General features: G+C 40.1%; 1 protein-coding gene across 2 annotated transcripts in view; it reads left to right on the plus strand.

Annotated features, from left to right (window-relative positions):
* The window catches only part of LOC110459031 (pyrokinin-1 receptor-like), a 204,864-nt gene that overhangs the window by 120,035 nt on the left and 70,550 nt on the right, over nucleotides 1–14,279 (plus strand). Inside the window, exon 1 of one of the 2 annotated variants that reach the window (XM_021511059.1) lies at nucleotides 3,174–3,725. The exons of the other annotated variant lie outside the window; for it this stretch is intronic. Coding sequence (XP_021366734.1) covers nucleotides 3,383–3,725 — 343 coding nt within the window. The 5' untranslated portion in view covers nucleotides 3,174–3,382. Of the gene's footprint in view, nucleotides 1–3,173; nucleotides 3,726–14,279 lie in introns of those variants that run through there. 2 annotated transcript variants of the gene reach the window in all.

Below are 14,279 nucleotides of genomic sequence, written 5' to 3' on the forward strand. Positions count from 1 at the left end.
TCACTCAATGTTTGAAAGAGTACAGTACCGATATTCCGATACATTTACAGTACAACCTGGCTCCGCCCTCACTAACGGCCGTGCCGTAAAACATATTATAGATGAATTATTTGTGAGCAATAAAAAACAAATTTCATGAGAACGAAAGTTGTCTCCATATCTTTCCTATATAAATCAGTTCAATCCATTAATCCTGAATAAAGTATACCGGATGTTGAATATTTTACGCATGCGCTTTGTTGTAAATACATGTTGTCGCCTAAGTTAATGATGTATTCTAAATTTGGAGACGAATATAAGGGAAGTTTAGACTATCTAAATCATGTCTATTCTTATTAAGCTTATCCGTTTCCAAGCCATACGATTGACATCTACATTTTGTCCATATCAGGGTCATGTACTTTACCATGGCAACCGCATTTAGGTCATTCGGTCAAGAGTAGGATTAACATTGATTGATAGAAGACTGACCAGTCCGGAGCATTACCATTAATCACTTTGGACAATCTCGGATATGGACGTACTAGACAGACAAGAGATACAGATTAGAGTGTAGGATAGCCACGAGATGCTGTGAGGCCTTGAATATGGACCGGAGAACAAAGGCCATATCAGTGAAAGCAATCTTCGGGTTCTCACGCGTTACATCGACAGCATCCGAATAGCATCATTTCCGTTTGTTGAGTAAGTTTCTTCATCATACGAATGCTGTACTTCCGAACGGTGTCACTCGCTGTAAAACCAAAGATATTCACAGCATCGTTACTCGGTCTGCAAAACAAACTCCTTTCTAAGGCAGTCATAGTTCTCGACGCAGTTCAACAGATTGGATTTTTGTAAAAAAAATATTATTGTTATTTTAGCAAATGCCACATCATGGGTATATTTCAGGAATTGCGGCGCCTTAGGTGGTGGGTAGGATGCAGCGCGATAGCATATGCTTTACAGGACGAGCTTAAATTGCTTCTTATTCAGCATGTATTTTATCTAAGTGAAAAATAATAATCATATATTACTAACGCGGGCTCTGGGCTGTATTAAAATCGGAAAACGCCGAAATGACAATAAAAACAATATTTAGTATGTAAAAAAACCACGAAATCTTAGGTGATTTTGACGTGCCACGTTAATCAGCTTATAGCATGCTCATTATGTTTCATCAACACTGTCGGTAAACTATCAGAACCTAGACTGGTTGGTTGGACTTGTATATATATATAGGAGGCAAATGTTGTCATGGTTTAACGCAATCTTTTCATCAACAAAGAGTACATTTATGTGTAATGATACCTTCACAAAAATGAAAGCTTATGTTAAGAGCCAGTCAGATTCTGTTTTGGAACAATACAGATACGATTACTACCCGAATCTGTAAAACCAATCTACATCTAATGGTGTATGTATAAATGGGGCCTTTACAACTCCCTGACTGGAATCATAATAACTGATCACGACTAGTCTGTCAGGTATACAGGATTATCAAGATCAAGTGCGGTAACCGACCTAATTGTACCTGACGTGACCCTGTTCCTGGAAAAAATGACCTGAACATTGATGTCGGTCGATTTATTGGGTTTTTTCTGAAACGAGCGATTTCCAAAAACCAATTAACACGTGTAACCACGTCTTGAAGAAGATGTTTTTAATGAAAACCAATTGGCATTTCCATAGTGTTGTACTTACTGGAAACTTAACTTAATTTTCAACTCTTGTGGAAGTGAATTGTTCTATTGGGTTGGTAGGCTGATAAATCTATAACGTAATTCTGCATTCCGTTTCAACTTTTCTAGGGTAGACGGCTAATATGAACCTCCCCTGAACAAAATGTAAGGTCAACACTAATTAATGTTAGCACGTTACTATCGGAGAGAGTCACCAAAACACGCGCATTTAAATACTAAGTATATAAAATAAAGTTTCTTTGCGATTCGTTAATGTTTGCTTAGTTTCTAGAGACCAGGCCTATTTACCCCGCATCACGTGGGTGTCATGTGGGCGCAATTTCGACATCACGTGGCTAAAGGTGGACGTCCTGGTAATAAGAAAAACGTGATTATGGCATCAAAAATATATACAAATTAATCGCCACTTTAGAATGTTCCTCAGCGTGGTTGTCATAGTAACGCGGACTGAAGGTGTTTCATTAAATCAATTACTATCCCAAAGAAACCCACCATTGGTCTCGTTTGACAATGATGGTATAAAAAGGTCAAGAAACGAGCCTGCGCGCTTCGTACAATGATCATGTATATATGGTATTTCATTAACAAGTATTGTGTCTGTGTGTATGAATCACGTTTATTAGAACAATACACCTTTGTACATGCTTTTTAATTTTAATTCATGACTGAAAAAAATAATCATGACTATATTATAAGTGTGTGTATCTTTATAAATATATATATGTGTATCAACAACGCGCGCTCAGTGAACCGAGAACGGCCGCAGGATGAATGGCCTAACCAATTAGATTTGTTGTCACTGCAACAGATGTAGTGAGCGGTGCCTGGTGGTGAGATTGTCGAAGGGGAAAGTGTCGTGTATACTCACATGGTTGTACTGGCAGAGGAATGGAGACCTCGCATAGCATCGAGACGTAAAGGAGGCAAGCACATTGATCACTTATCGCCCTGTCTTGTTTGTCGATGTGAACTGTACGAGAGCGTACAGCGACGGCCAAACTGTAATGCATTGATAAAGGTGTGAACAGATACCGCGATGATGTGAAGGTACTCAAGTTACTCTAGGCGAAAGCTTGTACTACAAACGGTAATCAAACTATTGGAGTATTTGTTAAAGTATTATGAACAAATGTACGGTCACTTTGACAAATATTGACACCATTTCGGACCATGCTATCTGGACGGTACTCAAACTCTACCCGAACTTAAAGCAGTTTTTTTGTTTGTAAAATTTGTGTGCAAGATGTTTGAACGATACTCAAAGTTTACGAGTAGTTGTTTCCAAAACTTCTGGGAGACGGACGTTGCAAAGATGTTGGACGATACTCATTCTATTGGAATACGTCTTCCAAATTTGCCGAAATTGTCAAGTTGACAACATAATTGCCGGTGAAATTCCAAGCAATTAGTCAATGTTGAAAACATAGGATTTTGTAAATAAGGATACTGACTAAATTCATCGCGATTGTTTGTTTGGAAAGTTCTCTACTGTGTAAACGTCTTGGATATGTGTTGCTCATTAATAAAAAGACTGTAAAGAACAATTAAGAACGGTAAGTGTCGAGAAAATTAATTGTAACGAGCAGACAATGAGATTATTTTGGCGTTTGTTTGCAACGTAACAGCCTCTAAGAGAAGTGAATGTCGTAATTTATTCCACTAGGTTAACAAGATCAGGAAATGTTGCCAAAGATTCTCATATGATAAGTACCATGTCAAATGGCACAACCTATTCAGAAATCCGTCTCGTGGATAACTTCACCAGTACTAAGTTTGACTTCACGTCTCCTCTGACGAACGCGACAAGCAGTGAGTGGCAAGAATTTGATTTGCAAAAATTTATCATTTCAAATCTTGGCAATAGGACGAAGGATTTGACCACTGGGGGGTTGTTGACTGCTGTCTACATCACCATATTTCTCACAGGAATAGCTGGTAACTTGTGCACATTTATTGTGATCTTTAAAAACATCTACATGCACACCGTGACGAACTACTATCTGGCGAGTCTAGCCCTCAGCGACGTATTAGCTCTGCTGTTTGGTAAGTAATGGTCTCTTCCACAAACTTTCCAATACATCTCTCATTTATTTAAGCATTAAACTGACTGTAACGTTTGTGGTAATTCATGTAAGATAAAGGAATGTGAGTAAAAGATTTGTTTTCATTTGACGTATTTCTTAAAACCGGTGAAAATAGTGTAGTTAAAGATATTCCTCAATGAGTGCTGGTTGATTGTCCGGTTTATTTAATTCGAGTTAGTAAATGAAGACACGAGGTTTACCGAGTGCCTTTTACAATCCAAAACTTAGATAAACACGCTAATCAACCATACCATCACGAAATACACCATTTTCTCCTGTATACAACTTTCAGATATTACATGTATATCTAGAAAACCATATTTCTTTGTTTGGAATACATAGAGGATATTTGATGGTGTCGTTATTAATAACAAATTAGCCACACGAGTGAAATATATTTGTTTTACTGAAGATACCATTACATTTTCGGGCGGCAATCAGGAGCGTAATATTTAGCGCCATATCCTAATGACGTCACACTTGACAACCATGCTGCGCGCCGTTTTGAATGGGATACTCAACGCAATTCCGACGTTTTCTGCTATTTTCTGTTATTATTGCTTATAAAATTGTTATCAATTATATAATTATGTAAATACTTAAGTGTGTGTGCCAAACATTTACCATAACAATCACTTATTCTACCGTCGCTTCATTTGAATCTGAACAAAAAATCGTTGCCTTTGAATGCAGCGAATAGAAAATACCGTTATGATTGGTCAATATCGAAAAAGTGACTTTTGATATTTGTCACAGTGTGAAAGGTATCAGTTTTATCAAGTTGATAGAATCCGATATTTCACTGGCAAAAATGTAATAAATTGTTCTTGTTTCCGATCAGGGAAACAATTGTCATGAACTATGACGTCACAATGGAAGATGACGTTGGAAATCATGGTTACAATAAAATTGACTCACAACTTGCATATTGACTAATGCAATAACGTCCAGGGTGTTATCAAATCCCAGCAGGCTAATCTAGAAAGTCGGAAGTGAGGAAACCTATAGTTCCTGACGGAATAACGGTCACATACATTGAGTGGAACAGTTTTCATGTAAGCATATACTTTACTGTATGTGTATATTGAGAAAGACATAAATAGAGTGAAAACGTGTTAACAAGGGAAGGAAAACCAAAATAACCATAATAAGCGCCGCTCGCGACTTGCAGCGAGAACAGAACAACAGTTCTAACTATATAACAGAACCTCCTCAGATCCTACGTAGGACGAATGGTGGTGTTATGAAGTTGCGGAAAAAAAGGATTCTACAACAAACGGGGTTCCCGCAAAGTGTTATAATAATTGAGTGAGCTGATTAACTGAGTAATGATTTCCCAATATACATATTTAACATGTTTTTATTTACGGAATACGAGTATATATTACAATGGTGGTTCAAACCGGTTCAATGGGATTTTTTAGGAACGAACAGTGCCCTCCAAAGAAAGTATAGTTATCGATGTAGTTGATAACACGTAAAACAGCAAAGAAAAAGTAACAGACATGTGACTGGTACCCAATAGAACCAATGCATTTGTGCTGAAATTGAGATTATCGAAATTTTGTATTACGCTATTATAAAATCGTTAAAATTGAAATTCTTACATGTATATTGGCAAAATGCTTCTTTGTCAACTTATTTGCATTACAGGATCTTTTTTTTGTGCGCTGACTTGATAAGTTTAGCGCGGGCTGGTTCATTGATACGTTTGGTGGGATGGGGGATGTAACCTTGTCGATTTTATGTCCCCTGTCATTTTGTGGCTGTGGGGGCATATAGTGTTATGCGTGTCCGTATCGTCCCGTGCCTTTCCGTCGCGTCAGGTCCCATCCCGTCACGTCCCGTTCACGTCCCGTCCAGATTCATTGTCATGTCTCTAGCGACATAATCTCTTCACAGATTTAAGTTCATACACAAGTCAGTGATTAAAAAACGCCAGTAAAGTTCGTATTTCAGGGTATTTCAAATGTCATTTTTGTAACATATAGGTCAACCACAAGGCCAACAGGGTATTTATGTTTACAGACGTTTTCTAGGTTGGATTTGTGTTGTTTGACACATAGGATCTAAAACTGAAAACATTCGTGTTAAAATGAGTTAGTTTTAAATAGCAGATAACATTACCAATAGAATTTAAAACTACTCAAATGTTGAGAAATATTTCATTGAAACAAAGGCGTGGAGAAAATTAGCAATATCCTGAAGCTCTAATACACAGACAAGGCCAAGTGTGAAAAACTACAGTGAACCATTTGAGTAGGAATCCAAAGTTGTCATGCCGCAATCCGGTATATTTGTATTTTTTATATCACGATAGTGTTAAGTAATGTCTCATTTGTCGGACGTCCATTGGGAAACACGTGTCGGATGTCCACGGGATAGAACATACAAACGTTATTCAACAATCATCATCACTATACGAACGTTAAGTCCACAACATCGAACCTTTTTTTTTAATGTACTGTTGTTTGAGTTTAGTCAACAAAGTAGTTTTCTACCCCCGGGGATGATTTCTATCTAGTTCATAGCGTGCATCCGCTAATAAAAGGGGCGGCCGTTTTGATTGGCGATTTGGGTCGTATTGTACCGATACACAAGAGAAATCATGATGTTCATCCGTGAAAAATTGCTCACCTTTTAACGGCAAAACATAGCAGAGCCGTTCGTGCATAAAAAAACACATTTATATTTAACAACAAAGTGTCGATATCTTACTACTGTTGACTTTTTATTAATTTTTATCTCTGTCTCACATCACCCGTGGGAACCCATCACTTCAATCATTCTCTTGAAATATCGACTAAACAAAGCAGAGAAAGATTCCAATATGTATTGATTTGGAGAACGTTGCTCAAGTTTGTATGCTCCATGAACTCATCCGATTCTTGTTAACAAGTGTTCGGGGAATCGTGCGTTTGTTTAAATCATTTGATGTAATCGTCATGGCGTGACGCTTTACTATGGGACGAGAATGTGTGATTAGATCCAGTCTATGTGACGCTTTACTATGGGACGAGAATGTGTAATTAGATCCAGTCTATGTTAAATGTTTCGCTTGGTACGTCAGAAGCAAATAAGTACAGTTTGAAAGCAATTAGTTACCTACATGATCTCAAGTCATGTCAAACTTCTTTAGATATATTTTTAATCAATCAATATTTTATCATGGGATATACATTTTATTTGTATAATGCTTAATGGGGAAAAAAACATTATTTGGACGTTAAAGCTGAATAATTGGTATCACCGTCACTTTAAAATATCGAGTAAATGGAATAAATTGAGTGTTTTTAGCATACTCGATGACTTTGATGAAGTCATCCTAAGTAAGACTAAGAGGATATGTATTTGTGTTGAAGGGTCAGGGATACCCGTGTTAAGGCCGAGAAGACTAGATAGTCAATTAATATTAGGTTGGCTTGATACATATATTACAGAATGGTAAACATTTACTAGTCAGACAACGCAATACTAAAAACTTTACATTAAATTATTGTCTTTGATGCAGACCTATGTTGTCTTTCCTGTTGTTTTGGTGTCTCCTCTGTTCCTGTTGTCTTTCATTTTGTTTTGATGTCCTGTTCCTGTTGTCTTTCATTTTGTTTTGATGTCCTGTTCCTGTTGTCTTTCCTTTTGTTTTTAAAAAAAAAGGTGTCCTGTTCATGTTGTCTGTCCTTTTGTTTTGGTTTCCTGTTCCTGTTGTCTTTCTTTCCTTTTGTTTTGGTGTCTTGTTCCTGTTATCTTCCTTTTTGTTTTGGTGTCCAGTTCCTGTTGTCTTTCCTTTTGTTTTGATGTCCTGTCCCTGTTGTCTTTCTTTTTGTTTTGGTCTCCGGTTCCTGTTGTCTTTCCATTTATTTTGGTGTCCTGTTCCTGTTGTCTTTCTTTCCTTTTGTTTTGGTGTCTTGTTCCTGTTATCTTCCTTTTTGTTTTGGTGTCCAGTTCCTGTTGTCTTTCCTTTTGTTTTGATGTCCTGTCCCTGTTGTCTTTCTTTTTGTTTTGGTCTCCGGTTCCTGTTGTCTATCCTTTTGTTTTGGTGTCCTGTTCCTGTTGTCTTCTCTTTATTTTGGTGTCCTGTTCATGTTGTCTTTCCTTATTGTTTTGGTTACCTGTTTATGGTGTCTTTCCTTTTTTTTTGATGGCTGGCCTATTCCAGTTGTCTTTTCATTTGTTTTGGTGTCTCATATGTCCCTGTAGTTATTCCCTTTGATTTGTTGTCTCCTCTGTCCCTGTTACCATGCTCTTTGTTTTGGTGTCTTGTTCCTGTTGTCTTTCCTTTTGTTTTGGTGTCCTGTCCCTGTTGTCTTTCCTTTTGTTTTGGTGTCCCCTCTGTTTTTATTTTCTTTCATTTTGTATTGTTGTCAACTCGGTCCCTGTTGTCAGTTCCTGTTGTTATTTCCCAAAGGTGCCTTTTAAAATGGTTACACCTAAGTTCTCGGTCCCTGTTGTCTACCCTTAAGATTTGGTTTCACTTCTGTCCCTGTTGTCTATCATTGTGTGTTGGTGTCACCTCGGTCCCTGTTGTCTATCCTTGTGTGCTGGTGTCTCCTCTGTCTCCGTTGTCTATCATTGTGTTTGTGTCACCTCGGTCCCTGTTGTCTATCCTTGTGTGCTGGTGTCACCTCTGTCTCCGTTGTCTATCGTTGTGTTTGTGACACCTCTGTCCCTGTTATCTATCATTGTGTGTTGGTGTCACCTCGGTCTCCGTTGTCTATCATTGTGTTTTTGTGTCACCTTGGTCCCTGTTGTCTAACCTTGTGTGCTGGTGTCACCTCTGTCTCCGTTGTCTATCATTGTGTTTGTGTCACCTCGGTCCCTAATGTCTATCATTGTGTGTATGTGTCACCTCAGTCCCTGTTGTCTATCCTTGTGTGTATGTGTCACCTCGGTGTCCGATGTCTATCCATGTGTGTTTGTGTCACCTCGGTCTCCGTTGTCTATCCTTGTGTATGTGTCACCTCGGTCCCTGTTGTCTATCATTGTGTGTTGGTGTCACCCCGGTCCCTGTTGTCTATCATTGTGTGTTGATATCACCTCTGTCTCTGTTGTCTATCCTTGTGTGTTGGTGTCACCTCTGTCTCCGTTGTCTATCATTGTATTTGTGTCACCTCGGTCCCTGTTGTCTATCATTGTGTTTGTGTCACCTCTGTTCCTGTTATCTATCACTTTGTGTATCTGTCATCTCGGTCTCTGTTGTCTATCATTGTGTGTTGGTGTCACCTCTGTCCCTGTTTTCTATCCTAGTGTGTTGGTGTCACCTCGGTCTCCGTTGTCTATCATTGTGTTTTTGTGTCACCTCGGTCCCTGTTGTCTATCCTTGTGTGCTGGTGTCACCTCTGTCTCCGTTGTCTATCATTTTGTTTGTGTCACCTTGGTTCTTGTTGTCAATCATTGTATTTGTGTCACCTCGGTCCCTGTTGTCTATCATTGTGTGTATGTGTCATCTCATTCTCTGTTGTCTATCATTGTGTGTTGATATCACCTCTGTCTCTGTTGTCTATCCTTGTGTGTTGGTGTCACCTCTGTCTCCGTTGTCTATCATTTTGTTTGTGTCACCTTGGTTCTTGTTGTCAATCATAGTATTTGTGTCACCTCGGTCCCTGTTGTCTATCCTAGTGTGTTGGTGTCACCTCGGTCTCCGTTGTCTATCATTGTGTTTGTGTCACCTCGGTCCCTGATGTCTATCCTTGTGTGTTTGTGTCACCCCGGTCCCTGTTGTCTATCATAGTGTGTTGGTGTCACCTCGATCTCCGTTGTCTATCATTGTGTTTTTGTGTCACCTCGGTTCCTGTTGTCTATCCTTGTGTGCTGGTGTCACCTGTGTCTCCGTTGTCTATCATTGTGTTTTTGTCACCTCGGTCCCTGTTGTCTATCATTGTGTGTATGTGTCACCTCGGTCCCTGTTGTCTATCATTGTGTGTATGTGTCATCTCATTCTCTGTTGTCTATCATTGTGTGTTGATATCACCTCTGTCTCTGTTGTCTATCCTTGTGTGTTGGTGTCACCTCTGTCTCCGTTGTCTATCATTGTATCTGTGTCACCTCGGTCCCTGTTGTCTATCATTGTGTTTGTGTCTCCTCTGTCCCTGTTATCTATCACTGTGTGTATCTGTCGCCTCGGTCTCTGTTGTCTATCCTTGTGTGTATGCGTCACCTCGGTCTCCGTTGTCTATCATTGTGTGTTGGTGTCACCTCTGTCCCCGTTGTCTATCCTTGTGTGTTTGTGTCACCTCTGTCCCTGTTGTGTATCCTTGTGTGTATGTTTCACCTCTGTCCGTGGTGTCTATCATTGTGTGTATGTGACACATGAGTCCCTATTGTCTATCATTGTGTGTATGTGTCACCTCGGTCTCCGTTGTCTATCCTTGCGTTTTTGTGTCACCTCGGTTCCTGTTGTCTATCCTTGTGTGTTTGTGTCACCTCGGTCCTTGTTGTCTATACTTGTGTGTCTGTGTCAACTCTGTCCCTGTTGTCTATCATTGTGTGTATGTGTCACCTCATCCCTGTTGTCTATCATTGTGTGTATGTGTCACCTCAGGCCCAGTTGTCTATCCTTGTGTGTATGTGTAACCTCTGTCCCTATTGTCTATCATTGTGTGTATGTGTCACCTCAGTCCCTGTTGTCTATCCTTGTGTGTATGTGTAACCTCTGTCCCCGTTGTCTATCCTTGTGTGTATGTGTCACCTCGGTCTCCGTTGTCTATCCTTGTGTGTTTGTGTCATCTTGGTCCCTGTTGTCTATACTTGTGTGTATATGTCACCTCTGTCCCTGTTGTCTATCATTGTGTGTATGTCACCTCTGTCCCTGTTGTCTATCTTTGTGTGTATGTGTCACCTCTGTTCCTGTTGTCTATCATTGTGTGTATGTTTCACCTCTGTCCCTGTTGTCTATCCTTGTGTGTATGTGTCACCTCTGTTCCTGTTTTCTATCATTGTGTGTATGTGTCACCTTTGTTCCTGTTGTCTATCATTGTGTGTATGTGTCACCACTGTTCCGGTTGTCTATCATTGTGTGTATGTGTCAACTCTGTCCCCGTTGTCTATTCTTGTGTGTGGATATCACCTCTGTCCCTGTTGTCTATCCTTGTGTTTTGGTGTCACCTCTGTCCCTGTTGTCTATTCCTTTGTGTTGTTGTCACCTCCGTCTCCGTTGTCTATCATTGTGTGTGTGTGTCACCTCGTTCCCTGTTGTCTATCCTTGTGTGCTTGTGTCACCTCTGTCCCTGTTGTCTATCCTTGTGTTTTGGTGTCACCTCTAGCCCTGTTGTCTATCCTTGTGTGTTTGTGTCACCTTGGCAACTTGTTGTCTATCCTTGTGTGTTTGTGTCACCTCAGTCCCTGTTGTCTATCCTTGTGTGTATGTGTCACCTTTGTCCCTGTTGTCTATCATTGTGTGTTGGTGTCACCTCAGTCTCTGTTGTCTATCCTTGTGTGTTTGTGTCACCTCTGTCCCTGTTGTCTATTCTTTTGTGTTGTTGTCACCTCCGTCTCCGTTGTCTATCCTTGTGTGTATTTGTCACCTCTGTCTCCGTTGTTTATCATTGTGTGTATGTGTCACCTCTGTTCCTGTTGTCTATCCTTGTGTGTATGTGTCATCTCAGTCCCTGTTGTCTATCATTGTGGGTATTTGTCACCTCTGTCTCCGTTGTCTATCCTTGTGTGTATGTGTCACCTCTGTCTCCGTTGTCTATCCTTGTGTGTATGTGTCCCCTCTGTCTCCGTTGTCTATCATTGTGTGTATGTGTCACCTTTGTCCCTGTTGTCTATCATTGTGTGTATGTGTCACCTCTGTCTCCGTTGTCTATCCTTGTGTGTATGTGTCACCTCTGTCTCCGTTGTCTATCATTGTGTGTATGTGTCACCTCTGTCCCTGTTGTCTATCATTGTGTGTATGTGTCACCTCTGTCCCTGTTGTCTATCCTTGTGTGTATGTGTCACCTCTGTCTCCGTTGTCTATCATTGTGTGTATGTGTCACCTCTGTCCCTGTTGTCTATCATTGTGTGTATGTGTCACCTCTGTCCCTGTTGTCTATCATTGTGTGTATGTGTCACCTCTGTCCCTGTTGTCTATCATTGTGTGTATGTGTCACCTCTGTCCCTGTTGTCTATCATTGTGTGTATGTGTCACCTCTGTCCCTGTTGTCTATCATTGTGTGTATGTGTCACCTCTGTCCCTGTTGTCTATCATTGTGTGTATGTGTCACCTCTGTCCCTGTTGTCTATCCTTGTGTGTATGTGTCACCTCTGTCCCTGTTGTCTATCATTGTGTGTATGTGTCACCTCAGTCCCTGTTGTCTATCATTGTGTGTATGTGGCACCTCTGTCCCTGTTGTCTATCCTTGTGTGTTTGTGTCACCTCTGTCCCTGTTGTCTATTCTTTTGTGTTGTTGTCACCTCCGTCTCCGTTGTCTATCCTTGTGTGTATGTGTCACCTTTGTCCCTGTTGTCTATCATTGTGTGTTGGTGTCACCTCTGTCCCCGTTGTCTATCATTGTGTGTATGTGTCAACTCTGTCCCCGTTGTCTATTCTTGTGTGTTGATATCACCTCTGTCCCTGTTGTCTATCATTGTGTGTATGTCTATTGTCTATCATTGTGTGTATGTGTCACCTTTGTCCCTGTTGTCTATCATTGTGTGTATGTGTCACCTCTGTCCCTGTTGTCTATCATTGTGTGTATGTGTCACCTCCGTCCCTGTTGTCTATCATTATGTTTTGGTGTCACCTCTGTCCCCGTTGTCTATCATTGTGTGTATGTGTCACCTCTGTCCCTGTTGTCTATCATTGTGTGTATGTGTCTCCTCTGTCCCTGTTGTCTATCCTTGTGTGTATGTGTCACCTCTGTTCCTGTTTTCTATCATTGTGTGTATGTGTCACCACTGTTCCGGTTGTCTATCATTGTGTGTATGTGTCACCTCAGTCCCTGTTGTCTATCATTGTGTGTATGTGTCACCTCTGTCCCTGTTGTCTATCATTGTGTGTATGTGTTACCTCAGTCCCTGTTGTCTATCATTGTGTGTATGTGTCACCTCCGTCCCTGTTGTCTATCATTATGTTTTGGTGTCACCTCTGTCCCCGTTGTCTATCATTGTGTGTATTTGTCACCTCTGTCCCTGTTGTCTATCCTTGTGTGTTGATATCACCTCGGTCCCTGTTGTCTATCATTGTGTGTATGTGTCACCTCTGTCTCCGTTGTCTATCATTGTGTGTATGTGTCACCTCTGTCCCTGTTGTCTATCCTTGTGTGTATGTGTCACCTCGGTCTCCGTTGTCTATCCTTGTGTGTTTGTGTCACCTCGGTCCCTGTTGTCTATCATAGTGTGTTTGTGTCACCTCTGTCCCAGTTGCATCCTTGTGTGTATTTGTCACCTCTGTCTCCGTTTTCTATCATTGTGTGTATGTGTCACCTCTGTCCCTGTTGTCTATCATTGTGTGTTTGTGTCACCTCTGTCCCAGTTGCCATCCTTGTGTGTATTTGTCACCTCTGTCTCCGTTGTCTATCATTGTGTGTATGTGTCACCTCTGTTCCCGTTGTCTATCATTGTGTGTATGTGTCACCTCGTTCTCCGTTTTCTATCCTTGTGTGTTTGTGTCACCTCTGTCCCTGTTGTCTATCATTGTGTGTATGTGTCACCTCTGTCCTTGTTGTCTATTCTTGTGTGTTTGTGTCACCTCTGTTCCTATTGTCTATCCTTGTGTTTTGGTGTCACCTCTGTCCCTGTTGTCTATCCTTGTGTTTTGGTGTCACGTCTGTCCCTGTTGTCTTTCCTTGTGTTTTGGTGTCAATTCAGCCCCTGTTGTCTTTCCTTTTGTTTTGTTATTTCGTCAGTTCCTGTTGTTATTTCCCAAATGTACCTTTTTAAATGGTTACACCTTAGTTCTCATAAATCGTCCTTTTTATTTTTGAGATTCTGTTTTGTTGATCCATATTTCTTGACGCTGGTCTCCCTTAAGGAACTAACCAATTAGTTGTCTCCAGAAAACATTTGTTACATATCACATATTTCTTCGTTAGCAGATATGGGTAAAATGTACTCCACGTTTCTAATAACACTTTTCTCGGTATTACGCACTAATGAAAGTCTTGACTGATTATTACCGTTAATTCAATATGCCACTTTCTTAAGGCAAAACATATTCCTTTGATAATGTTAGCTGTACTTCTGTGTTCGACTTTTTAGGTAAAAACATGTAGGATATATTTTAAATATAAGATAACAAATACCGGTGTAGCGTCTTAAAGGTACATAAACTTTAATAAGATTTGGGAATTTATTGAGTATTAATTGATGTTAAAAAACAAGGGAGCTAACTCTAGAATAAATTACTGACAATATGTGTTAGGTAACATACACCTTTAAGGTAAATAACTCTAACTTCGTTATAAAAAGAAATTTTAAAAAACAAAGTTCCTATCTCCTTGAATATGTGTTAGGTAGCATGCACCTTAAGGGAAATAATGTAAGTCTAATTTGTAAAGGCAGCATCCAGCCTTAATTTATATTGAAGAGATCG

The sequence above is a fragment of the Mizuhopecten yessoensis genome, unplaced genomic scaffold (assembly GCF_002113885.1).
Source record: "Mizuhopecten yessoensis strain PY_sf001 unplaced genomic scaffold, ASM211388v2 scaffold9935, whole genome shotgun sequence".
In the NCBI taxonomy this organism is placed as follows: domain Eukaryota; kingdom Metazoa; phylum Mollusca; class Bivalvia; order Pectinida; family Pectinidae; genus Mizuhopecten; species Mizuhopecten yessoensis.